The following is a 27,448-nucleotide window of genomic DNA, read 5'->3' on the forward strand; positions in this document are numbered from 1 at the left end:
TCGATGAAGTGTTAGAAGGCGGTGTATGTTCAACCATTCCCAGGACTAACTTACTCATTTCAGATATTTCAGATCCAAATCTTATCTTTTGATCCAACCTATCATGAGGTTATTAGGTTCTTTTCTTTTCAAGTTTTAAGAATTAAAAAAAGGACAAAAACATGAGTTAGTGATCACAATTTTGTTGATTCGTGATTTGGAGACGATCCTTCTTACTGCATCAATCTTCCTTAGTGATCATAATGTGCCCAGTTAGTTTTTGGATTAGTCTAGCTTTTATTATGATGTTGGTGCTCAGCTCTGCCATATAAATTTAATTTAGAGACTTCGAATTAATGGGAACCCAGTGTCCATGCCACATAGGGAAGTACCAAACAAGTCATCCTCACATGGGCGCACTGACCTTTTTCAAACTGCCCATGCTGCAGAATCTAACACTGAAACTACGGTGACTTTAAGATTTTTTTTTTTTTTTTTTTTTTTTTTTCAAGTCACAAATGCAAAAGTGAACTGCAATTTTTTTATGCAATACCTGATCAGCATTCGGATTAGCAGGGGTTGAACTCTGAAGTAGCACATGGTCGGATTCCTTCAAATCCGTAATTTAATCATGGAATGCACAAGCCATTAAGAATTCAAAGTCCTCAAATCCACCAGAAACAGTGCGTGAAGTCCTAGCCTTAAAAGAAGGAACCCCATGGCGTTCATCTGAGAGCAGATCAACAAACTCAATAACTCAGGAAATTATGTTTCTGCCCTGAACTGCTGAAACTTTCAGCCAAACTGGAGTGAATGAAAGGTGACAAATGCTGCTTTAGCTCAAGTATTCCATTATCTAGCAAGATGAGCTGACAAAAGGCTCCACGCTCACAGGCTCAAGCAACCAGACGCAGTGACTAGAGTTAATTGGATCTTGGGTCCAAAAATTAAAAGATCCAAACCCAGAAATACATCAATAACCAAATAAGTCTAATCCAAAGTTTAAACGGATCCTAATACAGGATCCAATCCAACTCTAACTATACTGCGTCAGAACCAACCGTCTCAGCTTTGTCGCATATCTTAAGCAACGATGCTGATAAACCCTAAATTTTCAGACTTCTGTAAGAGCTAACCAGATCATAATTGGCCGACAGCAATTCAAAAAGCCATAATTATACATAGCAATGCCAGTTTTCCTCTTTTCCCTGTTTTGTGCAGAAACCGCAAATTGGGTCAAGAGACGTTGTTGCCTGCCTAGTGAGTGAAACCCCCTGGACTCTTCCCCCTGCCCTTAAGATAAAACCTGCTTTGGCTTATTTGAAGGATGGGTGCCCATGCAGTTCGAACCTCTAACTGCCTGCCAAGCAGCCATGGCCTGCCCACAATGCCAAACCCCATCAGGGAAACCTAGCAGCACCATTTACCTTGTATTTTTCTTGGCCTTTCACCACTGCAGTCAGGCATTTGGCAACCAGCATCCTTAGACGCATGAAAGATTTAACAGATCTAAAAATGCTTGGACCCTTGTTCGTCACGATAACAAAAATGAGTTACCAACTGTACATGAAATAATCCATGGTCAGGCGTCCAACACTGGCAGTGGGAATTTAATCAAGGCCCACCTGTACAAGCTAATCTGTTGTGCAGCCAAGCAAAATACAATTATTCACTGCAACTATCAAAGCAAAAGTTCAGTTTGAGGAGCTAACAATAATCATACAGACAGCAAACCGTCCATTGCTTTATTCAATGCTTCTGAACTTGAGTTGAAACACCTGAAGGTTTGCTGCTAACATGCACGGTCATGATCCATAACTTAATTATCCAAAAATTAAGTTACAGTGCAAGAGATAGACAACTTTAAACACATTGTTGATGGTATATTTGCCCCAGTAGCATGTTTATTTTCAACTTCCAAACATTAATCTCCATGATACTGATGACAAATGCATCATATGTTTGATCATGCAAAACCTTAATCAATATATTCCCATTAAAGGATTTTGCTAGTGATTTGTCAATATCAGCTGTTGCTGTACTTTTGTTCACATGTGGCTGTGTCAGCATTTAAGTAAGATTTTTCTCTTCTTTCTTCCCAAACCATAGATCATCCTTCGATAATCATCAAGAAGATTTTAGACCCCCGAAATTGTCATCATAATCAGACTCTGGTTAAAAGAGGTTGTATTGCATATTGGCTATCTAGGAACTCATATTCGAATCCCATGCCTTACAGAACGAACCGATTCTTCCTGGTGGTTTTGTGAAATCAAAGGTGCTTTCTTCTTTTCACCCGAAATGTAACTGCTACTGATTTTTTCTGCCCCTAAGCCACAATTTTCTTTGCTCAGTCACAATGCCTTGGCACCCACGGATCTGAATGACACTCAAATAAATTGCTCAGTCCAAAGTGCAAATTAATCTGGTTAAGCATATCTTCCAGACTACAAATTAGTCTGGGCCTTAGTGTTAAGTGTACCAAAAGAAAACTGACCACAAAACCTGAAAGCACGCCATGCTTAGAATAAAAGTAGACTGGTGTGGCTAATCACCAGTAATCTCCACAAGAACACACACCATTCACCATTCGATGGAAGCGATTGTTATCCCGCAGCAATATTTCTCTCTCATAAACCCTGGAAACTTGCTTTGCTGCATTGTGACAATCAACACAGATGCGAAGATTCTTAACAATTTGAATAGGAGATCCAGGAGCAGAGTTAATCAGGCAAAATGCAATTGCCAATTTTTCACTATGGCCAAGAAGAATCTGCTCCTTTTGTTCATGGTCAACATCATGTAGTACACAGCTCAGATCAGGGACATAACCAGCTTCCTTAATTTTTGCAGTCATTTTCCCCAACATATCATAGATTTCCTCTCTTTGGGGATGGAACTTGTCACCAACATGAAAAGTATGAACTACTCTATTCAACTTTACCCAGCTTCTGCCTGGTTCTTTCATTACAGCCTTTTCCTTCATCATATACCTGACATTGGTTACATCTTTCCACTGCCCTGCTGCTGCATAAATGTTTGACATAATCACATAGTTCCCGGCATTTTGAGGTTCTATCTCAAACAACTTTTTCGCTACATATTCACCAACAACAACATTTGCATGAACTCGACAAGCGCCAAGCAAAGATCCCCATATAGCAGGAGTTGGTTCAAAAGGCATCTGCAGGATGAAGTTTACAGCTTTATCCACCTGACCAGAACGACCCAAGAGATCAACAACACAACCATAATGCTCAGTTTCAGGTTCGATCACTTTACTATGAACCATAAAATCAAAATATTGCAACCCTTCTTCTACCATTCCACCGTGACTACAACCAGAAAGAACAGCAAGGTATGTAACACCATCAGGCCTAACATTTTGATTTTGCATCAATTCAAACAGTTTCACAACTTCATTCCCCAGACCATGTTTACTATATCCAACGAGCATCGCGTTCCAACTAATCACTGTTCTCTCTGTCATTCTATCAAAAACTTGCCGTGCGTACCTGACACATCCAGATTTGGCATACATATCAATCAGAGAATTTTTCAGAACAACAAAGGTATCCATCCGTGACCTTATAGCTCGACCATGCACCTGCTTGCCATACTCTAAAGCAGCAAGCCCGGCCAAAGCATTCAAGAGACTAGCATGAGTTACATAATTTGGCTGCATTCCAGCCCTCAACAGCTGGCGGAACAACTCTAGAGCCTCATTATCAAGACCCAACTGCGAATACCCAGCAATTATTGCAGTGCAAGATACAACATCTCTCTCAGGCATTTCCTCAAAAACCATTCGTGCATCATCAATCTGGCCAGCCTTTGCGTACATATCAAGAAGAGAGCTACCAACAAAAATATGAAACTGTAATAAGGTTTTCACCGCGATGGCATGAATCTGCCGACCATGATCGAAGCCACAAGGCCCCGTGCATCCTGTGAGGACTGTAGCAAGAGTGAACTCGTTCGGGCTGACCCCACTCTCGAGCATACGAACAAAGAGTACTAAAGCATCTACTCCACAATCCTTTTGTGCATAACCAGTCATCAGTGCAGTCCAAGTGACAACGTTTCTTTCAAGCATTCGCTCAAACACTTTACGTGCATCCTCCAAGTGATCTGATTTTACGTACATCACTATGAGCCTGGTTCGGAGGTAAACGGGAGGTAAATAATGGGTTTTGATCATGTGGGCGTGGACCCTCTTTCCGGCTGTTATGGATTTCTGCGTGATGGATTCCGTCAGTACAGAGTCATAACCGTGGAAGTTGATGCCATGGCCATGGATGGCCATCTGGAGCAGCGCCTGATTCAGCAGGCCGCTGGCACAAAGTTTCTTCAAGACCAAATCACCCGAGGCATTGGGAATAATGGCGGTGGCGAACTGACTGGTGGCCTTGAGGGAGGGAAGAAAAGGCAATGATTTCGAGTTCCTAGACAGCATTCTTCCGACCGAAATCCATTAGATTAACCCCCTTTTCTCCCTGATCTAAGGTTATGCTTGGATGGATGGGAGAAAGAATGTATTTTAATAGATGAAAAGGAAATAAAAAGAAAGGAAGGGAAAATTGACGAGGAGAAATGAAAAAAAAAGAAAAAGAAATAAAAGAAACTATTAAAAAATTTATTTGGATAAGAAAGAAACAAAATGAAAGGAAATACAAAATTATGTTTGTTTAACTATGTAAAGGAAACAAAAGAAAATTATTTAATTTAATTGATGAAAATATCCTTTACACCCTTCTATCATTGTAGGATCTCTCTCATTTGCTTTTCTTTTCTCTCGCCTTTTTCTTTTTGTCTCTACAATAAGTTGAAACCTATTGAATAATAGGTCAACAACTCTTATAGCAGAAGTTGGTCATCCATTTTTCTTTCTCACAAAAAAAAAATGTTAGTAACTATGATAATTTGAATAGCATTGGTCAATATTGACATCAAAACTAAATATGTTATTCAAACACAGTAGAAAATTACAAATTTGCATTTTCATATATTATGATGTGTATAATTAGCTAAAAGAACAAGTATAATGTCATTTGATTAACAAAACATATAGTTATGAACTCTCAAGTAATTGTAACTATAAACCTAAAAAATGTCCAAATATGACAATTAGCTCCTGAAAAACATAAGAAATGACAAATGATAATCACGAAAGAATGTGAGAATATGACAAGTAGTTCAAAAAACATCATAAAAATGTTCAAAACTCAAACAGATAACTTCAACATCCCAAGCAAGATCTCCATTCTCTAAGAACAGGGAGAACCAAAGAATTGCCTCAATCCTTTTTTATTCTTAGTAAGGAAAATATATGCTTTTGTATGTAACTCTTTTTGAAGTTCAATTACTTTCAACTCTAGATATACAACTTCAACTGAGTATGTAAACAATCCACTCCTCTAAAAAATAGCGGCAAATACTTTCTTTAGATATTATACTGTTTTTTCTAATTGCAGCAACAATCAATTCAATCACATATTTGATCTTTCAAGTTCTTTTTCATTATAGCTCACTTTTTTGTATGCTTTGATGAAGAACTTGGAGTAGGATCAACTTCATGCACTTCACAGTCATCGCTTATGTTGACAAAAGGTTTTAGCATTACTTGATTATGAGAAATCATCTCATCAATATGCTGGATAGTAACTCCACAAGTTTTATGACTTGAATTTATTGAAGACATTAGACACAACCTTTCTTTTGCTGTCATAAATCTTTCTCTAAGTGCTCTATCTTGCCTAAATAAAGTCAGTAGTTTGCCATAATTACTTGGTAGAGGTGTAGATCTTCATTTCTCTGCCTGTAAAATTGCCTATAAAAAGATGAAAAACATACAAAGGAACTCAATAATGCATAGTACAAAGAATTTACAAAAACAAGATTCCATTAAATAGTTAACATACTAAAGCCACTTTTGGTTTAGTAATCTACATATTTGTTATTTGGTGAATGTTCAATCTACTTAAGCCATTTTTGAAAATGTCATAGCACTTGTTGAAGATGAATTTCAATTCATGTGATTTTTGATGCGATCATTTGTTAAGGTCTTGTCAAATTTGTCATTTACCATTGTCATAATATTATCATGTGCAGTAAAAATGTCATTTACCCTATTATCGATCACATGTTGCAGTAATAAAGCATCAATAAGTGTTTAATATTATCTAAATCGATAACAAAACAAAGCACTTCAAACTGAGCCAAAAATCAAATTATTGAGCTAATAGGAAACATACCATTAAGCAAAGTTCAAATATTAGATTCTCGTACAACCAAAAGAGCAAGTATATATATATATATATATATGTGTGTGAACATGTCATATTGATATAGCTAATCAATTTATTGGAGCTTGTAACTGATAGTCTTGCCACATAGCTAAGGATATAGTTTGTTGCGTAATTTCTCTAGCTTTAGAGTCTTCGCTTTAATTTACTTGAGAATAATAATCGTCATTAGGTTGATTTAAAAGTTATGAATCAACTTCATCAATAATGTTATCAACTAGATTTACACCTATGAGATAATTATATAGAAAATGACATGATAAAATGATACATGTTTGTGTGTCACATGAGCAGACTTGCTCTATAGAACTAGCTATAATAGGAAATCTCTTTTTTAAAATGCCAAAAAATCTTTCAATGACATTACTTAAAGTAGCATGTCAATGATTATACAACTTCTTTTCATTCTATGGGCCTTGTTTGAAATATTCTTTTAAATGATACCATATGCCTTTTGAAATGAGTAACAAGTTCACTCTTTAATGGAAAGACAACATCAACATGATAATATTTACCCAAAAAAATTAAAATAAAGTGACATTGTTGAGTTTATATTCACAACAATACTACACATATAACTTTGAAATGATAATTATCTTTAGGAATTCTTAATTGATCTTCTCTTGTCAAAATATTTTTTATTATTCATAAACCAAAAATAGTTCTTTCCCATCTAACTAATAAATAGGTAAATTTCATATTGAAAGAACATGCTACTAATATATTTTGAGTTGAATGGTCTTTCCAAACCATGATATCTTGGTGCACCATTGAAAGATACTCTAAGGCAAACATGTGTTCCATCAAGGGTAGCCCAACCAATGAAGAAAGAGCTGGCTTGTGGAGCTTACTCATCTTTCCAAAGATGTAGGGGGTTCCCAACATCATGTAGTGTCTCCTTTAAGAAGAAAGGATTGCTGTTGTGAGTGATCATGCTTGATAGAGAATGATGGATCTTGCATCAACACAATTTTGAAATGCACATTAATTTAAATGACAGGTTTAGAAGATTATCAAATATAAAAACTTAATTATTTTTGTACTTGAAATACAGATAAAACCTACTATTTCATAAACTTTCATTCAACGCAGTTGATCCATCGAATTGTTGTTTCAACTTTTTTTAATAGTGAATTATAGATCTCAAAATGTATTGGAAATACTGAGATATTGTCTCTATGGACTATTGAAACCAAAATTGAACTGAACAATGTTCATATGTAAGAGATAACATTAGGAGAAAAAAGATAACTTGCTCTTCTACTTTGCAGTGCATGGTACTATGTTGTCCACCATCACTTTGAAGAGTGTAACATAATTATTTGACAGTTGTTGTCCCCGTGCGTGTCATGTTGTGATGTTATATATCATATTTTAGGTTATATATTATTTGATCTTTAACCTTTTGTGTTTCTTCAAATGATAATCCAATTGATTGAATGTTTTCTTTGATGATGTCTTCGGTGAATGAAATAGTAAATAATATAACCTAAATTGGAGCTAAAACTTGTTCTTGAGCGATCAATTCTTCTTGAAATGTCATCCATGCTATTAAAGCTCTCTTGTTGAGACGTCTCATGTTTTCTAAGACAATCAAAATAATATTATGCATAAGAACTATCATTTATTATGATACGTTTTAGTACAATCATAGTGGTTAGTAATCAAACAAAGTATAAGAAACTATATATGACAATTGCAAATACAAAAAACAGCAAACACATGAAACAAAGCAAGTAAAAAAAAAGCCACTAGAAGGTTTAATGATTCTTGCTTACAATTGTTAGACAAGGGATAAAAACCAAGAAGTGGGTGGTGAGACTGAATCTAACCTATACAATGGATTAAGAAATTATAATATGAACTAATATTAGCTTCACATATAACTGCAACTAACAATTAAACTAACAAGAAATACCAATTGAAAAAGGGTAAGGAAAAGACACAAAGCTGAGATCAAAATAAATAAATAAATAGTTTTATATTTATATAAAAAACAAAACAAGTGTCATATGACAACACTAAGGCCATTCTCGCTTTGATAAATGATTAATGAAACCAAAACTTGCTGATAGGAATGCTTGCTAGGAAGGTTGTAAAGATACATTTTTAAACTTAATATAAAAATGTTCTTCCTCATATTTCTCACCAACTCATCATATTTATTGGCAGGTTCAACTTCTAATATTATATTATATTTATCAAAAGCGAAAACCTGAATTTAAATTTTTTCACTATTGCCATCTTATCTACTTGTTTTGTCTTCCCAGCATCTTGGCCGTATAGAGCTTCTAATCTAAGATCATATTTCTTGTGCGAGCCAAACATAACAGCACCTACTTTAGGAATTTTCAGCATCAAAATTTTACGACAATTAGTACCTTCCATTTGGAATGAACACGTAGTTAGCATGCATTAGTTTACATTTGAGAGAGAGACATGGCTGCACTGTAACTGTCTCTTAATCTCTCCAACAACATAAATTTCAAAGTGAAAGTCCCTTGAAATGGGAAGGAAAATCGACCTTTGAACCATTATCATATTTTGTGACATATTTGTAAGGACAATAAACAATTGTGAGAAATACTGCATAAATCATGGGGCAAGCAGCAAGTTCTTAGATGACATCTAACACTTTGAAGCTTGAGAATGTAGAAAAGCATTGGAAAATCATCAGTAGAGGAAAAGCAAAAAACACTATACATGATTTAAATCAGCAAAAACTGCTTCAAGTGCACTTTTTCTTTTCCAAATAAATACAAACCACATAAAAGTTTTAGATAAAGTATGCTTTGAATGAAAAACAATAATTCTTGTATGCTTCTATATGAAATCCTATGACCATTGCCCGATTTTCCCCCACCTCTGTGCCCAATTTTGCCATAACATATTCAACATATTTCATCATTCATTTGTGTAGCCGTTGACAGCCGGCACACCTCCAGTTGTCAAAAGAAGCTACTGGAAGAAGACAACACCCTATTTTGCCATAAAATCTGGTTGAATTTTTTCTTAGCATTTCCTCCATGTTCCATGAGATTCATGCATGCAAAAGGAAGGAGTAGCTATTAGCGGTTAAGGTTTACCCACTTCTATCATTTAGCCATTTCCAATTGATTCAATGTGTGCATTTATGAGTGTTGATATTTGAGAATGGTAACATATTAAGCATGTTAAATTCTTGTTTTTTTTTGTTTATTCAGGATGCATAATGTTCTTAAATACTCTACCTTGTTTTTGGGCTTTACCACTAACCATTTTATCGTAATGTCTGGAAATTGCTTTATTGAATGGAGATGGGGGAAAATGAACTTATCTAAAGGGAACAAATATCTATGAGCAATTGTGAAGTGAGGGAGTTGAAATCAAGTTGAAGGTTTATCTTTAGAGAATAATGTCAGTTCTAATTGAAATGAAATGTCACATGTCTTAGGTTAAACAATCTTTGTAAATAAGTTAGATTGATGTCCTAATAATCAAATTTTTATGTAAGGTTATAAAGTGACGATGAGCCATCTACGTACTAGCTGTTGCATTGTAGATGTGGACAATTAGCACCGGTTTGAACCATAGGACTTGGGTTATAAGGTGACGATGAGCCATCTACGTACTAGCTGTTGCATTGTAGATGTGGACAAGTAGCACCGGTTTGAACCATAGGACTTGGATCAAACATGGTAGACTCTTTTATGGATGTGAAAATTGGTTGTGGACTAAATAGAGATGAACATGTGATTTACCTTAAAAGTTTCTTTATACGAAGTAACACACACATATCCTGCCTAAGCAGGGCAGAACTAGGATTTTTTTCAGGGGCGGGCCAAATGGTTTGCGAGTCGAGCCAAGAGGAGCGACATGTCAGGTCAAGAGGAGCGACGGGTAAGGCCAAACTAAAAAAAATTGATTTTTTAATATAAAAAAATTTCTTGTGCTCACCCGGGCCATTAGGGCTGGGCATCGGGCCGGCCCAGCCTACTAAAAATATAAAATCCAAGCCTGGTATTGAAAACGGGTCAGCCCGAGACCTGGCCCGTTTTTAAATGGGTCGGGCCGGGCCCTTGCAAAATCGGGCCTCGGGCTTTGATTTATACCCAAGGCCTGGCCCGGCCCGGCCCAATTATTAATGAGCTGGGCCGAGCTTTTTCGGGCCGAACCACACCAATTTCTTCTCTCTCATTGACTTTTTAGTTTTACCCTGCTGCCGTGAAGGGCATCCGAGCAAGCGGGTGCCCCTTTCTGTGGATCGTGCGTGAGTAAGACTGGCTGCCGAAGGAGGATTTGACGGCAAGGGCCTAGTGGTGACCTAGTGCGAGCAGATGAATGTCCTCTCTCATCCCTCCATTGGCGGCTTCTTCACGCACTGCGATTGGAACTCCACTACCGAGGGCATATGACCTGCGCTTCCTCACTTTTGCCATTGTCGTAGACCAAAGTTGCAACAACAAAATGATATGGAGATGGTGGGCAGGGAGAAAATAGCGGCGATGGTGAGGAAGGTGATGAATTTAGAAAGGAAGGACAATAAGGAAATGAGGTGGAGAGGCAGGGAGTTCAATGGCAACGTGAAGTAGTCGTGAATGAAGAACAACGAAAGACCCTAACATAAGTTTATTTTCAAAAAAAAAAAAATTATCGTCGGGCTTCCCGGGCCCCCGACGATCAAAGTCGCAGGCCCGAGCCCGGTCCGTTGGTTACCAGGCCGGGTCGAGCCCATTAATATAAGCCCGATAATCAAATTTTCAAGGCCCGAGCCCGGGTCCGTGTCGGGCCAGGTACCGGGTATCCGACCGTGGCCCGGCCCGGTGCCCAGGCTTACGGTCAATTTTCTTTTACTTTCTCAAGTATTCACAAACTTTGATGTGGACGTCACTTGTTTTTACTCCAACGCTACCTTTGGCCACAAAAATGGATTTGGATCTGACAAGTCCGGTCACGCCAGAACAGGCAACTCACGTTGTCAGATCCGAGTAAAGTCGAGGGTATATGTTTCCCAGTCCACTGCTACCATATAACCCAAACCTGATCTCTGATTCTCTAGATAATCAATTTACATCCCTGAGATTGAGAAGACTATCTGTATCCAATGTTTTATGCTCATGAAACTATAATGGATTTGAATACTAGTCGGGTTTGAAATGGAACCCATCAAAAAGTATAATTAGCTATTTGTCTAAATATATATGTAGTTATGAGGGATATAATCAGTTTGGATTGAGGTTGGATCCATCTTTCACTGACTTTAATTACATCTTTCACTGACTTTAATTATAATCGGATCTGGATTAAGACTTGGATTCCAACCTTGATTCTAAAATCGAATTTGCATCCAACTAGCACCTTGACAAATATCAGATTTGATAATTCGGTTGAATCCTCATCAGATCTCAGTCGGATATAAAATTCAGAGTGTAATTCAGAGTGTTGATTATGAATTTGTATGACAAATCTGATTCAGAACTGTTTACCAGATCCAACTAAATAAATTCAAAATTGAACCACATATCTAATCGATTTACATCTTCCCAACGCCAAAAATGTTGTCGTCCAGTTGCTTTCTAATTTCTTCTATTTTCAACCAATCTCATCCCTATAATTGTCGGGATAAATTCTCAGCAAATCTAAAACTTAAAAACCAAGACTACTCTTTATTTAACGCCTCGTTGGTTGTCGTATAAAACTAGACTTGTTTAAATTTGGTTGGGTTCAACTACATAAAAGTGGTTCAATCGTAGTTGAATTGGTAAATTGAGTGGACAAGTTAAACAAGTTAAAGGAATCAAGACAGGTTAACATAAATGAGTTAAGCAAGTCAGGTTAGAGCTCGACAGTGTGTAGTCCAGTTCAGCTTGAGCATGTTCTATTGTGCTCAGCTTGAGTTCTAGCCGGCGTCAAATTTGAGCCAAGCTGGAGCTCAATTTAGCTTAATCGACAGAATAGGAATTGTCAAGCTGCTGATTCAGAGAATTGTCTGATGCAATGGTTCAGCTGATTCGTTTGTGAATCAGGCAAATAAAAAAAATTCTTATAAAAGATAAATGGATATTATACATATTATATATATATAATAATTAAAAATAAGAAATTCTTCAAACTATTTAAAATTAATTAAAAAATAAAACACATGGCAGTCTTGGGTCAGCCACCGAATCAAATTGATTTAACCTGATTCAATTCAAATCAGCTGAATCTGTATCATTGGATCAACCCAATAGCAGTCTGCCATTGGGACATCCATATCCACATCCTGCAGTGCCTAGGGTCAGCAACCAAGTGCATATTTTAGTTCACAGGTGTTGTTTGTTAGACTTACTAACACATGATTCACAAACCAAATCTATTCAAGAAGAAAATTATAAATAAAGCCATGTCCTCAAAAATGTTTCTTGAAAGAGAGGATGATACAACTCCAATCAACCTTCCTGTTTCATTCGGCTCCTAAAGGATCCAAAATATGTAAGGTTGTCTGGCCAGGAACTGATCCCGATTCTTGTTTTTTTTTATTAAAGCGGTCTACCCATATACTAGAAAGAACTAGAGATTCAGTGAGGAAACAAAAAGAAAATGAAGCACGCACAAAAGATGTTGACATGTTTAAATGAATAACTTGAGGGGGTAATTTTTGACATGTTTGAATAACTGGAATTTTCAGAAAAATAAGTTTTCCGAAAACAGTTTTTTCATATTTGAGTGAAAAATTACCCCCTCAAGTTATTCATTTAAACAACAGTTATATATAAGATGTTTTTCAAAACTCATGAAAAGAACCATTTGCACAAAAGCAAGTTTTTGAAAAATATATTTTTTAATATCTCGTCCAAACACTGCCCAGGTTTTGTTTTTGCTTTTTTTTAAATCATGACTTAGAATCTTAGATATTAATCTAAAAAGATTAGGTTTTTGGGAAAGCTACAAAACTCACTTTGAACAAGAAGCCTGAAAACCGCCCTCTCCCCACTTTTTGACACGTTCGTAAAAAATGAGTTTTTGACATGTGGGAGTCCAAACACCAAAACCAGTTCATCCAAATACTAAAGTAAGGTTTTATTATTATTATTATTATTGCCAATTGTTTTTTGTGTTTTTGTCAATTGCATTTTTCAGCATAAACGATGTACCTGTTAATTATTTTTGCAGCTAAGGAAGCCCCCTCTTTGTTTAGCAAGAATATTCAGTTGAATTTAACTTCAACTTGTAATATTTTAATTACATCTAATTGGCACTTAGTGTGGTGGATTATGTGATGATCATCTTAATGGAATCGTGTAAAAGCAGCCGGGGCACTAGTTAAAATACTGACAATCTCTTTCTTTCCTCTTGGTGCCTTTTTCTAAATTTACATGATCAAATTAGCGGAATGGCTTTAGGAAAATTGTTTTTGGCACCCTTAGAATACACGGTAACTTCATTCACTAGTCCTGGAAATTGGAGTTAAGACCTTCAAGTTCAAAGCCAATCTGATAAAAGGAGGCTCTATCTCTTCACATAATCTGACAGATTAGGTTAACCCAACCTCAGATTTCCAACTGAAAAATGAAAGGTTAGCAGATAGCCAATTTATAAGGCTTTCGTTTCTCAACATATAATTTTCTTCTCAACAAACAGAATCTACCTACACATTCTTTATCCTCCATTTATTATGAAATAATGTCTCAATCTTGGCATTGTTACATGTTAGTTTTGTACACCTGGCAACAACCAAGGATACTTCTTTTGCACAGACAGCAGACAATTTGCCTAAAAGCTTACATATCAAAATAAAGAGCTTAGTGTCTCACAATTCATTTGAAAATTTAGAATACAAAGCAATATAGCCTGGTGATTTTATTTTAGTGATATGAAAGTATATATTAGATGAATGGCAAAAGACTATTTTCAGAGTTTGACTGAATCATGTTGTTTGTGATTGCAGAACAAGGGCCATTCTACCTTTTCTGGTTGCTGATGTTGTAACTCTTGTGCATCCATGCTTCAATTCACTACACAGATGCACTAACAAAGTAAATGTTCCATTCATGCATATGGAGGCGATCAATATGAGCTCGTCATCAAGGCCATTCAAGATCATTTCAAGGTTAAAGAATAAGGTTGCAGCAACAAAGGGAGTCTTTGCTGTATGTGAACCCTTTCCTGCAGATAGACCACTGTGGTTCCCCAGGTCATTTCGATATAGTCGTTGTGCATTCCAAAGCAGCCAATGGTCTGCTTTCCAAATTTAGCTTGAAAAATGGAAGGTGGTATTTGCAGAAAGCTAGGGGAAGTGAATATGGAGGTTCAGAGCAGTGGGAAGAAGTACGAAAACAGTCCCATCGCTGGAGGTGATGGTTCTTGGAGGGGAAGTTAATATGGAGGTTCAGAGAAGTGGGAAGAAGTATGAAAAAGGTCCCATCGCTGGAGGTGATGGTTCTTGGGAACATGATGCCAGCCAATAGCTAATTTTCAAGAGGTAGAGGTGATGCTGTAAATGAGAATGTGGAGGTTCTAGTTGGAGAAAATGAGATTGAGAAGAAGTCCACCATGTACATTGGTAGATAATGCGAGAGCCTATCTTTCAGTGGATAGCAGATGTGGAGGGGATGATAGCATGATAAAAAAAAGTTGGATCAGGAAGTGAAAGAGGAGGCCTCAGAGGGAGGTGGAGGAGAAACCAATCTTTTGATAGTGAGGACGATGGGGCGAATGACCGCCGTTTTCTGCAAGGTTGGAGTAAGACAGGTTGGATGTCTCAGGAAGAGGAAGATAATGACAATTCTAACGAGGAAAGTGAAGGGGAAGAGGGGAAAAGGAAGCTTACTGGCAATTCCAGACGGACTGGAATTAGGGACAGATACAGTAGAGTCCTGGATACAAGAGATGAATTGATAAGCCAGATGGTTTGATCTGAGTGAGAGACACTCATTAAGTAACTCCATTTCTGCTGTCTTGACTGTCCTCTGCAAGACAGGTGCGCCACTTCGCGCCTTGAGCTCCATCAGTCAGTCCGCACTGCCATTACTTAAATGGCTCCCCTGTCTCTGAGGGTGATGATATTTGGGACATTATCTATGGTTGCATCTGCTTTGCAAACCAGATCTGTGACAGTTTTCTGCATGGGCCCAGTCTTCTTCACTCCACTTGAAGCTTTTGAAAGTGGCCACACAAGAATACCAAACTGCTGCGTTTACTAGTTACAGTATGAACAACATCGGAGGAGACTTTGCATCTGTTCTACAGTTGGATTTCTTGTTCGATCGAGGACCAAGGGATTCTATTTTTGCCAAATTTCAAAGACATCCACTTCCAAACCGCATAGCAACTTTACATTCGAAGAGAATGTTCAGTGACAGGCGACATAAAGGAACCAACTGGATCTCTGCAAAAGCTTTACTTAACCAAATGCTTCTGAACAAGCAAGCTCTGCCATATCTCCTTCAACTCAGTTTCCAGATTTCACTTTTGTCCTTTTTATCAAGCTTTGATTACACTTTATTATATATGGATAAAAGCTTTTGATGGGAAGGAGGTTATTTGTTATGCTTATGCAGTTGCATGAGAGGGTCGTGACATGAAACGCCCTGCCTTATAAGCCCATAAGACGGAAGGTGGTCAGACCCAATTGGAAAAAATTGCAACACAAGAAGCCTTAATATGAAGTTTCTAAATACCAGAAATAAAGAAAATGAAATTTTTTTCAAAAACATACATAAAAAAAATGTTCAATAATAAAATACATACTGTACCTTTACATATTGATATAGCAAAAATCAAAGGCTTACAAGTCATGGACATAAAGGGATACTAGAAAATTTCATCCAAATGAATGATTATGATTAACTCAACTTTAGCAGCACAAAAAAACTAAATAGGTTATGTTAATCATGAACAAAAGTTTAGTACTCTTTTTTTAATGCCAAACCTATGTTGAAGCTACTTCTTTCAAAATTTGGCTACTTTTTTATTCTCTTTGAAACAGGGAAGTGGGAAGGAGAAGATCCAAAGCATTACCCTCCCTGGTGCTGCCTGGAGACATAACAAATAATAATAACTCAAGCATGATGCTTTTGCACCATTGAGTAGCCTCAGGATTCTCCACATTAATCATTGTGGATTATTAAAACTCCATAAGAATATCAGATGGCTACAAATACAACTTTCTTTATTTGCAAACACAGCCGAATATCAAACATGACAAAATAGTGGGGCTGAGTACTCTTATGACAAGGTGGAGACCATGGGATGTAATGAATACAATCTAGAGAAACCTGCAGTCCTCCAACTACACTTACGCTCCACGCTAGGAAACATCTTGCGTCCAACTAAGGGGGTTAGTCATGCTTGCCTATAAATAAGAAAATTCATTTGATGTGACAAATTGCCTAATTCATACTTGTAGAGGTTGCACGAATTCAAGCTTCACTTAATTATGATGCCCCAACTGATATTACTACTTGATGTAGATCAAATATCATGCCGATTACCATGTTACTACATTCTTGACAATTATATTGATTAACTGATTACACTAAGTGTAAATAATGGTAAACAACCATAATTTGTTTTGGCAATAGAAATTGAAACGGGAAAGGTTACACTATCCAAAAAACATAATACAGCTTGTGCATAATAATTTGCGGAAACTTTAGACCATTATGAGGAAGAGTTTGTCGGTGACATCTATGAATCCAGTAAACTATAGCAAAATAAAATCGATAGGTAGAATAATAAACTCATGTACCACCACATACTGAGGTAGTTAGAACAAAACCTGACATTCTCAAACACCAACGCATGCATGAATACTTTGTGGAATTGTCTCTAAAGATAGATAGGAATTAAGGCATAGTTCTATAGCTGAAGTTGAAGAACAACGCTTTCTAGGACTCAAAGGCAAAGTGAAAAGAAACGCCGGACATCCAGACATATTGAATAGATGCAACAATCGTTAAGAAATTGAGAACGTTAAGCTACAAAAGAAAGAAAGTTGAATTATCAACAACCAACACAAATCAATTTGTTTTACAAACCAAAATTAATGAAACAAAGTGAACAAACAAACAATGTGTCGGATATGGAGAGATAAAAAAGAATGAAGCGGTCAAATCCATTTAGAAAATGGATTGATCCACATTGCTTCACTCTAATCACCTTACCTCCATATCCTCAGGTGTTTATGGTGTTGTGACAGTCTCGGCAACCCCTGTTGTGTCTTAAATAATAGTAGCAGATTCATGCACAAGCATAGGAGATGGAGCAGGAGCATTCGGCTTCTTTCTTGGAGGTGAAGCATTAGCCCTCCTCCTCCTGGTTAAAGGAAGCCTCCTTCCTTCAGTCTTCGTTCCTGCAGCCCCAGTCCCTTATTCTGCCCTTTTTCTTCTTCTTCCTCTCCTCGTCTACTATTCACAGGTGTTTTCCCTTCGCACGCGAAGAGATTGCAGGCTGACATGCCGCTGGGAGTGAACTTACTGGAAGAGGAGATTCGTTCCACTGATAATATTTCAACATTTTTTGAAAAAGTTTTCAGAGACTGAAGAAAGGAAGCTTCCTTTAACCAGAAGGAGGAGGGCTAATGCTCCGCCTCCAAGAGAGGAGCCGAATGCTCCTGCTCCATCTCCCACGCCTGTGCCTGAATCTGCTGTTGTTGTTGAAGACAGAACATGGGTTGTCGAGACTGCAACAACACCATAAGCACCTGAGAAGGTGGAGGTAAGGTGATCAAAGTGAAGCAAGGTGGATCAATCCATTTTCTGATTGGATTTGACCGCTTCATTCTTTTTTATCTCTCCATATCCGACACACTGTTTGTTTGTTCACTTTGTTTCATTAATTTTGGTTTGTACGACAAATTGATTTGTGTTGGTTGTTGATAATTCAATTTTCTTTCTTCTGTAGCTTAACGTTCTCAATTTCTTAACGATTGTTGCATCTATTCAATATGTTTGGATGTCTGGCGTCTCTTTTCACTTTGCCTTTGAGTCCTGGAAAGTGTTGTTCTTCAACTTCAGTTATAGAACTATGCCTCAATTCCTGTCTATCTTTAGAGGCAATTCCACAACGTATTCGTGCATGCGTTGGTGCTTGAAAATGTCAGGTTTTGTTCTAACTACCTCAGTATGTGGTGGTACATGAGTTTATTATTCTGCCTATCAATTTTATTTTACTATAGTTTGCTGGATTCATAGATGTCATAGACAAACTCTTCCTCATAATGGTCTAAAGTTTCCGCAAAATATTATGCACAAGCTGTATTACGTTTTGGGATGGTGTAACATTTCCCGTTTCAATTTCTATTGCCAAAACAGATTATGGTTTTTTACCATTATTTACACCTAGTGTAATCAGTTAATCAATATAATTGTCAAGAATATAGTAACATGGTAATCGACATGATATTTGATCTACATCATGTAGTAATATCAGTTGGGGCATCATAATTAAGTGAAGCTTGAATTCGTGCAACCTCTACAAGTATGAATTAGGTAATTTGTCACATCAAATGAATTTTCTTATTTATAGGCAAGCATGACTACCCCCATAGTTGGACGCAAGATGTTTCCTAATGTGGAGCGTAAGTGTCGTTGGAGGACTGCAAGTTTCTCTAGATTGTATTCATCACATCCCATAGTCTCCACCTTGTCATAAGAGTACTCAGCCCCACTATTTTGTCATGTTTGATCTTCGGCTGTGTTTGCAAATAAAGAAAGTTGTATTTGTAGCCATCTGATATTCTTAAGGAGTTTTAATAATCCACAATGATTAATGTGGAGAATCCTGAGGCTATGCATTGGTGCAAAAGCATCATGCTTGAGTTGGTATTATTTGTCATGTCTCCAGGCTGCACCAGGGAGGGTAATGCTTTGGATCTTCTCCTTCCCACTTCCCTATTTCAAAGAGAACAAAAAAATAGCCAAATTTTGAAAGAAGTAACTTCAACATAGGTTTGGCATTAAAAAAAGAGTACTAAACTTTTGTTCATGATTAACATAACCTGTTCAATTTTTTTGTGCTGCTAAAGTTAAGTTAAACTTATGTTGGATAGTGGCCCTGAGCCCTATCCTTCACTTCGTAACTGCAATTGGGTCAAATTGGAGTTACAAGATTAAGTTAAGAAAAAAAATTGATTTCCAAATTAAAGTTTTCATTAAACAGAATTAAAGTATAATTTATTACCATTCACGAGATTGCCAAGCATTTCTCTTGCCATAACCGATGCTGGGATTTGGGAAATCCTGGGAGGTGGACTATAAAGACCCAACTCACATCCTTGAAAAGGTAGATCATGAGATCGACATTGAAGCGCCTCCCAGAAGCAAACCCATGAATCAATTGCTTCCCTTATTCTGCCCCTTTTATGCTTCTTCCTCTCCTCGTCTACTATTCACAGGTGTTGTCCCTTCGCACGCGAAGAGACTGCAGGCTGACATGCCGTTGGGAGTGAACTTACTGGAAGAGGAGATTCGTTCCGCTGCTAATATTCCAATAGTTCCTGCAGCCCCAGTTCCAGTCGTCCGGGCTCCCTTAGGCCTCCGTTCAGTTGGCTGAAGTTAGAACATATGATTCAGGTCGAGAGAGCATAGAGAGAGAGAGAGAGAGAGAGAGAGAGAGAGAGAGAGACCCAAATCAAGTTGCTGATGTTGTTAAGAGGGAGGCGTGGATAGAACGAGGGTAGGGGACTCCTGCGTACTCCTGCCAGAATGTTCTCGTCACGCAGCTCCTCCGACCTCTGAGGGTTAGCACCGACACCACCATTACCGGGCTGCATCTCTCCACCTACAGCAAACAAAAAGAAAAAAAATGAACCCGCCAGAAAAACAGTCGCCGACGACTTATTGAAAACAAAAAGCTCTCTACGTTTTCTTCTTCTTCTTCTTCCTTGCACCAAAAATCATAAACTCGTCCATTGATGATCCGAGGCAAGCGTAACCAACAAAATGAAAAAAACAAGAGACAATCCCTCCGTACATGTTCTTTTTCAGCCATGCACAGAAAAAGGAAAATCAAAAAGGAAAGTTGATGGCTCTCTCTCTCTCTCTCCCCCTACTTGTTTTTCTTCTTCTTCTTCCTCCTGCCTTCGACGAACCAAATCCTTTCTTCCTCTCCTGGAGATGCTCCTTTCTCCTTCCCCTCTTGGTCGGAATAAATTATTTATCCCTAAGTTCAAATTTCAATCTAGAGGAATTTTTTTTCAAATGTTAAAATTTTTTCCTATGACCGTTGAGGTCGATTAGTTACAAAGGCATCAAGTTGATGGGTTATTACTCCTGATACAAACTATGGCTGGGACTTGGAACCAGCCTTAACAGGATCGGCCTTCAATTGATTGGGAGCAAGTAGGTGGCAAACTGATTCAATTCCTTATAAGCCAATTCAAAAGTGATAAATTTAATATGTATTATTTTCAAAATCTTTTAAGAACATCATTATTTTAATGACCTTTTACAAGTTCAAAGTTTATACTTTCAAAAATTAAATTTTTTAATATAAAGTTTTCGCTGATTCACAGCTGGTTCAACCAAAATCGCTGAATCGTCAGCTTGGCCGATTTGATTCCAAATAAAATTGTCCCTTTTCCAGGTTATTAGCGGATAATTATTTTTGGTTTTTTCACCTAAACACACAGACTAAGTTTTAAAAACTAACAAATGGTTTTTGGAGGGTCTCATCCAAATACAACTGAAAAGTTGTAATTAGAAGTCCACTCAAAGGGGAAAGGATGACGTCGCCTGTGTCTGTTGCCCATGGAGTGTGAATTAGGGATAAAAGGTTGCCTGTGCCCGTTCATGCAAGCAGATTATTCACATAATTAGTCATCATCAAATTGACAAATGAAAAATAAACTTGGGGTTCTGTTATTTTATGGGCAATAAATGATTAAAATATTAATAATTATTGAATTTCAAAACAATGAGATGATCAACAAGAGCCAGATCGGAACGAACACTGCAACCAATTTTGTCAGTTTACTAATTTTCCATAACATAATGGATGCCGCATCCTAATTGGCTAATGCAGTAATAACATCTGCAGTGGGTGTCACAGATGTACAGATGTTGAAGGAGAGGCAACTAAGTGAAAATGCGAACCATTTAAAAAGAAGTGGCGTACTCAATCATACCACATTCAACATACAAGAATGTCCATATTGGCAATGCATATGCATTTTCCTTCATGAACGTACGACAAAAATAGTCCTCATCTTTTCAGTTTGAATATCTTGTTCAAAATATTTCCATTATTTTGAAAACCAACACTAATAATCAAACTGCACATATCGACTACTTTCTGGTCACCTATACATATTATTGCTGCTATTACTGGAGAAGAAGCTAAATGTAATGGGCCCAATAAATATAAATTTCCATTCCCTCTCCCCATAATTCATGCATGGGTAATGCAGTAAGGGCTGTGTCACATGAACGTGCATGCTTGAATCGAATATTGATTGGACATCTATAATTAATAAGGCGTGGAGTGGAGCTGGCGATATTTGATAGTTTTGATGTGATTGCCTATCTATTCAGTTAGATCTGATAAACAAACTCAGATCCAAAATCTAATCAAATCTGAAAACAGTATGCAATTTCATAACTAAATTCCTTGAAGCATGTGTTCGAAGTGAAATCCAATGAAAATTGCATATGTTCTTTAGTGCTTATCATATGGGGTTGGGGTTGGTATTAGTTATAAGTCAATCTTTTAGTCGGCATTAGTTATAAAATTTTAAAGTTTTTAAGGGGCACCAACATGTAATTGAAGAAAATTCCCCTGAAATATCAATCTAAAACTAGAAATTTCTTATGGAGCAATGTGCCCGCACAGTGCCCACGCAATGAATAAGAAAAAGACTCACAAGTCACTTGGACAAAGGTTGAGTTTCTCCATTTCGCAACATCAGAAGAAGCATAATATTTGTGGACACTTAAACACCTTAATTGTGGATCCTGAACACCCTAACTTTAAGGAACCATCGATAAGCAAAAGCTCCTCCGAAGCAGAGCAGATGTGATATATGCAGACGTTTTCTCAGTTAATTTTGTTTCTTTTTTTATCAAGCTTCTATCTGCTTATTATCCCACTGTTCCTTTCTTTCTTTGCTGTTTTGATGTTCATTGTCCTGTGAATGATTTGTCTTCCCATGTCTTTATTTTCTCCTTGGGGACAGGAGGAGCAAATGCACATAACCATCTCTGTTGAAAAGATGGTGCTAACTTAGAAAGATCAGGAAACGCTGTCGATAAACTTTAATCGGACGGCACCTGAACCATTCGTGTCGTGGGTTAGATATTATCTTAATAGTGATTTGATGAGAAACATATATTTAACTAGTCATTTTTTAATTTAAAAATTGTTTTTTAATAATAAAAAAGCAAATGACTCTTATAACTTCAAAATTTTGACTGTAGAAAAGATTATTTCTTTTTACCAAAATGACATGACTTACATAAAATTAGTATTTATAAACATATTGACAAGGTTAACATTTTGCTTGAAACACTTTTTAACACAAATTTTAGATGTCTAGTTTTTTTTACCTTGCCCAAGTAATTTGGTGTTTACCAATCTCTCTCTCTCTCTCTCTCTCTCTCTCTCATATATATATATATATATATAATACAGAGAGAGAGAGAGAGAGAGAGAGTTTGGTAAAAACCAGATCAAACTACCAATAACTAAAAGGGTGTATCGCTGCAGAGAGTCATTTGCCATTTCTTGTATGAAATGTTACAGTTGCTGAACCCCGATGATAGTTTTATAGTGTACCGGATTTCAATTGGATTGGATGCACCTATCAATTTGCCCTTCAAAATTTTTTAGATAGTTTTGTAATACTGGGTCGGATCTGATTTGGGTTGCACACGGACATTGCTGTTCCCTGCCTAATTATCGAGACTAGGAGTCATATTCCGATTAGGATGTACAAAAAAGATATACGAATACGTGTATCTTCGTTAGCTTCTTGTCAAATATAACTAATTAGATTTACATTTTGACGGATTAGAGATTACATCCGAGCCACCAATACCTAGTGACGGGGCCTAGGATTTTTAGCTAAGGGTCATCAGCATTTTACATTTTAATCTTCAAAGGGCACTTGTATATAACTGAACAAAAATTGATAAGTATCAATATATAATATATAAATAAGATGATTTCTGTGAACTGGTGTGAGCCGGGTCACCAGTGTTTTACATTTTAATCTTGAAAAAGCACTTGTATATAAATAAGTAAAAATTGATTAGGTATCGATATATAAATAAGGTAATTTATGTGGGCCGGCTTGAGAAATATGTAGCTTCGCCACTGCGGATACCCGTGGCCGTGATTATTGTCTGACTTTATCGGTCAGTGGGATTAATTTGTTAAGTCTGCTCCCTTTTGCCAGCGTCTTATCTGCGGAAAGTGGAAACTCTACGTCCTCAAAATGTTGTTTGATTTGAACCTCTCTTGAGGTTTGCTGAAATATAGAAGAATGCTTCGTAGTTTAGTTGGATTACAACCTAGAAGAAAGTTTTGAGGATTTGTGGTTCGTCGCTTCTAGTTTATTTAGTCTATGGAACTTGAAGGAAAAAAATTGAAATTTTGTAGCTTATACCCTACATTCTTTCTGATATACTAACAATACTTTCATGAAACTTTACAGCTGAGAGCTCTACGAGGTGGTCATCAATCACAAGTTGGTTCTCTTGCATGGAATTCTCACATTCTTACAACTGGTGATATGGATGGTTTAATTTTTAATAATGATGTACACATTCCATCTCACATGGTTGAAGAATACAAAGGACATGAATTAGAAGTTTGTGGATTAAAGTGGTCGAGCTCAGGCCAACAACTAGCCGGTGGAGGTGATGACAAACTTTTGCACATCTGGGATCAGAGAATGGCATCAGAGCGAAATGGCAGACAGAATCAGTGGCTATACAGACTGAATGATCATAGAGGTACAGTGAAAGCATTAGCCTGGTGTCCATTCCAAAGAAACCTACTTGCGTCAGGGGGTGGTAACCCCGACCGTTGCATTAAGTTTTGGAATACTTGTTCTGGGTCCTGCTTGAAGTCCTTGGATACTGGTTCACATGTCTGTGCGCTCTTATGGAGTAAAACCGAAGGGGAACTTCTCAGTTCACATGAGATTGATTGGATCGATGGTGATAGTCAGAGACAGTTGATATTGTGGGAATATCCATCGATGGTTATGGTGGCAGAGCTAGTTGGTCATACTTCCACGGCTCCATTCATGGCTCAGGTAGGAAACTGTTCCGTATTAGTACTGTACCAGAAGGAAAAGCCTTTAGATCTACTGCTGACCTGGTTTCTTTTGTTTTCTAAAATTTTCAGAGTCCAGATGGGTGCAGAGTAGCATCTGCCTCTGGAGGAGATCAAACATTGCGAATCTGGAACTTGTTTGGAAAACCTGAAACAAAGAATAAGCTGGTTAGCAAGCCACTTGGGCCATTTGCAATTCTCAACAGCATAAGGTGAAAAAAAAAAAACAGGAGATGACTTAAGATGGCATATGCTGCAAGGGATAGGTACTCAATTTAGTTAAATTACTAGGAGTTAGGTGCCTATCTACCTCTAATACAGTGCAAATGTGACATGATTTATTCCTTAAATGCATCAACATAATCTAGTCCGTGGCAGAGAGCCATCTACTGAGATGGTTTCAGAAGAAGCAAAAAGAGTTCTATTTGAGGATGGTGTTGATGGATAATGGTTTGTGTGAAGGCGACTATCTTTCCATTATCCAGCCCAACTCAAGTCTTCAGTTGTTATAATCACTGTGTCCAAAAGTGAAGGATCAAGGAAGAGACCAAACTTGCTCTTCATATGCATTTAAAATTGTTGGGATGTGGAGCAAAGGTATCTAATAATCTATAAGCAGCACCGAATGGAGCAGAAGTGACATGTTCGATGTTTATCTCAAGAAAACTAAAGGCCCTGTGTTTCACATAGGTTGAGGGTGTTGGTGTTGGTGGACAGTAATTGCGAATTGCATTGTCTTTAGGGACATTTGGGGATAGAGTAGAATAATTTCAATGGTGCACATTCCTTCTGCCAAGTTCATATCTATCAGTTTCTAAAATATGCTTGTACGATATTTTCCTGCATCATTTAACTTTTCACATGTTCATAAATGGAATTAATGTTGATCATCTAAACGAAGCTCCTTCCTTCTGGTATTAGCGAGCATCTCTTCTCGGAACGTGCTTGTCATCTATTCTGGAAAAAAATTGAGAAATCATGTCACATTTGGGAGAGGGACATTTTTGCTACGGTTTCATTAAAAACGAGAAATCATGTCACATTAATGTGTTGGTTCGTATCACTATTTTTTTTTTTTTGGAAAAAATGCAATTACTGCTTATAATAACAATTCCTTTCTCAGTTTGGTTTTCCATAAGAAAAAAGAACGAACTTACATGTGAAACTATATTCAAAGGTCTAAAGTCACTATAATCGAAACGTTTTTTTCTTTTTATATGTGTATGTTTTCTTATAGTCCAATTAAAATATCTCCACGAGAGACCAACGCAAGTTTTTGCCTTCGCGTTGGCAGCACATTGGACGTGTTCAATATTATCAACTGACGAGCGCCGCTCGTTTGGTCAAAAAGCTCAGTCACAAAGCCATTAAATTGATGAAGATCAAATGTTTTTAATAGTCAAATTTGTGCTTCTTTGTGTAGTCTATCAGTGGTCTGCCTAACCCCAACTGTTAGAGGGATCCACAATTTCCTTTTAAAAAATTTCAAACCCTAAAGATTTATCCACGTCCATTAAAGAGGGAATTAAAAGATTTCAAGAAACATTAGGGAAAAAAGGTGAAAACTCATTCACAAACCAATCGAAAGATTTTTGCAAAAGAAGATCACAAGCACAGATCCAGAGTAAAGGACCTTAGAAACAATTGTACAAAAAAAGAAAAAAGAAAAAAACAGAACATAACATTTTACCGATTGTTCCCGCTGTATAGAGACATCGTCAGCTTCATCAGTTTCTGCTACAATGCCTATCATCCATAAGTGGTAACAGGGCTTCTTTATGCCCTCTTCCGCGACCCCATGCTTTTTTTTAAATATCTTTGTATTACTATTACTAATTAATTTTTTTATTTTGCATAATGTTAACTTATCAGTTGTTTTAGGATGCTGCTGTAATCACCTCACCTTATTCTCCCTCTCTCATCTTTCCTGTTGGCTTTCATATACTTTTGGCTTGTCAACTCTGCTGATTGCATAATATGTTTGTCAATTTGTGAATGATGCCATTTCGGTCCGAAACGTTCAAGCTAAATTGGCAAAAGATGTTTAAAAAAAAAATTCAAACATATTTTATTTTAATTAGAATGAGAAAATTTCAAATATTAAAAAAAAAAAATCTAACAAATTGGCCAACCAACTGACACTCATGTTCCACGTAAGAGAATAAAATTTTCACGATGGATCGTAAATTTTAAAGCATTCAAGTAATTACTTCAATTTGTCCCTCCAACTCCAAGAGATGATACGTACCACTAATTGCTTAAGTTCAATAAGCAAACTTGAGAAAATAATACTGTGGCAGTCACACTAATAGAACGTAATTTAAACAACTAAGCTACCTTTCAAACTTAAAACTAACCACTCACTCGGATGTGAGTAGCAGTGCATTATGTCAATATCTAGAATTGAACCCTTGAAACCACAAGTTCATGAGGATCACTACACCAGTCCTGATTTTTTTAAAATAGCACTACCTTCTGCCAAGGTAATCGCCACAAGCAAGGGTCACAACCTCTGCCTTGTCAACCAAGGTCTCCTTGGCAAAAGGTCACGCCCTTAGACAACGGAAGATGCCTTAGTGAGGAAAAATTTCTTACGACTACTTAATCTGTCGTCAATTGATATTTAGAAAAAAAATCAAAAGGAAATCGATGCATGTTGTTACAGAATTCCTGTTGTTGTAGATCGGCATGAGCGTCTACCGAGAGAGAGAGAGAGAGACACACACAGAGAACAGGCCTGAAAACAGAGGGCTTTTTGGCCAGCCCTCATTTCTAACGAAAATGAAAGAGGGAGAGAGAGAAAAAGAGAGATGCTTGTACCTCGACTGCCATCATTGATCACCGATGGATAATCTACTTACCGCTTTCCGCCTACTGGTGGTGGTCTGCTGCCGCGTCTACCGATGGGTGCCCGTCTGGATATG

The 27,448-nt window shown here is 37.2% G+C and overlaps 2 protein-coding genes across 2 annotated transcripts; one reads left to right on the plus strand and one right to left on the minus strand.

The window, feature by feature from the left end:
- Positions 1-367: 367 nt before the first annotated feature.
- On the minus strand, positions 368-4,513 carry LOC116252454 (putative pentatricopeptide repeat-containing protein At3g13770, mitochondrial). Its single transcript, XM_031626764.2, has one exon. The coding sequence runs from the start codon at positions 4,433-4,435 to the stop codon at positions 2,531-2,533; it is 1,905 nt and encodes a 634-aa protein (XP_031482624.1). The 5' UTR covers positions 4,436-4,513; the 3' UTR covers positions 368-2,530.
- Positions 4,514-10,768: 6,255 nt separating this feature from the next.
- On the plus strand, positions 10,769-24,740 carry LOC116246901 (cell division cycle 20.2, cofactor of APC complex-like). Its single transcript, XM_031619159.2, has 5 exons — positions 10,769-10,851; positions 14,194-14,395; positions 15,011-15,154; positions 23,899-24,504; positions 24,597-24,740. Exons 1-5 carry the CDS (start codon positions 10,769-10,771, stop codon positions 24,738-24,740), a joined length of 1,179 nt encoding a protein of 392 aa, XP_031475019.2.
- The last annotated feature ends 2,708 nt before the right edge of the window (positions 24,741-27,448 follow it).

This window comes from Nymphaea colorata, chromosome 1 (assembly GCF_008831285.2).
Source record: "Nymphaea colorata isolate Beijing-Zhang1983 chromosome 1, ASM883128v2, whole genome shotgun sequence".
Taxonomy (NCBI): domain Eukaryota; kingdom Viridiplantae; phylum Streptophyta; class Magnoliopsida; order Nymphaeales; family Nymphaeaceae; genus Nymphaea; species Nymphaea colorata.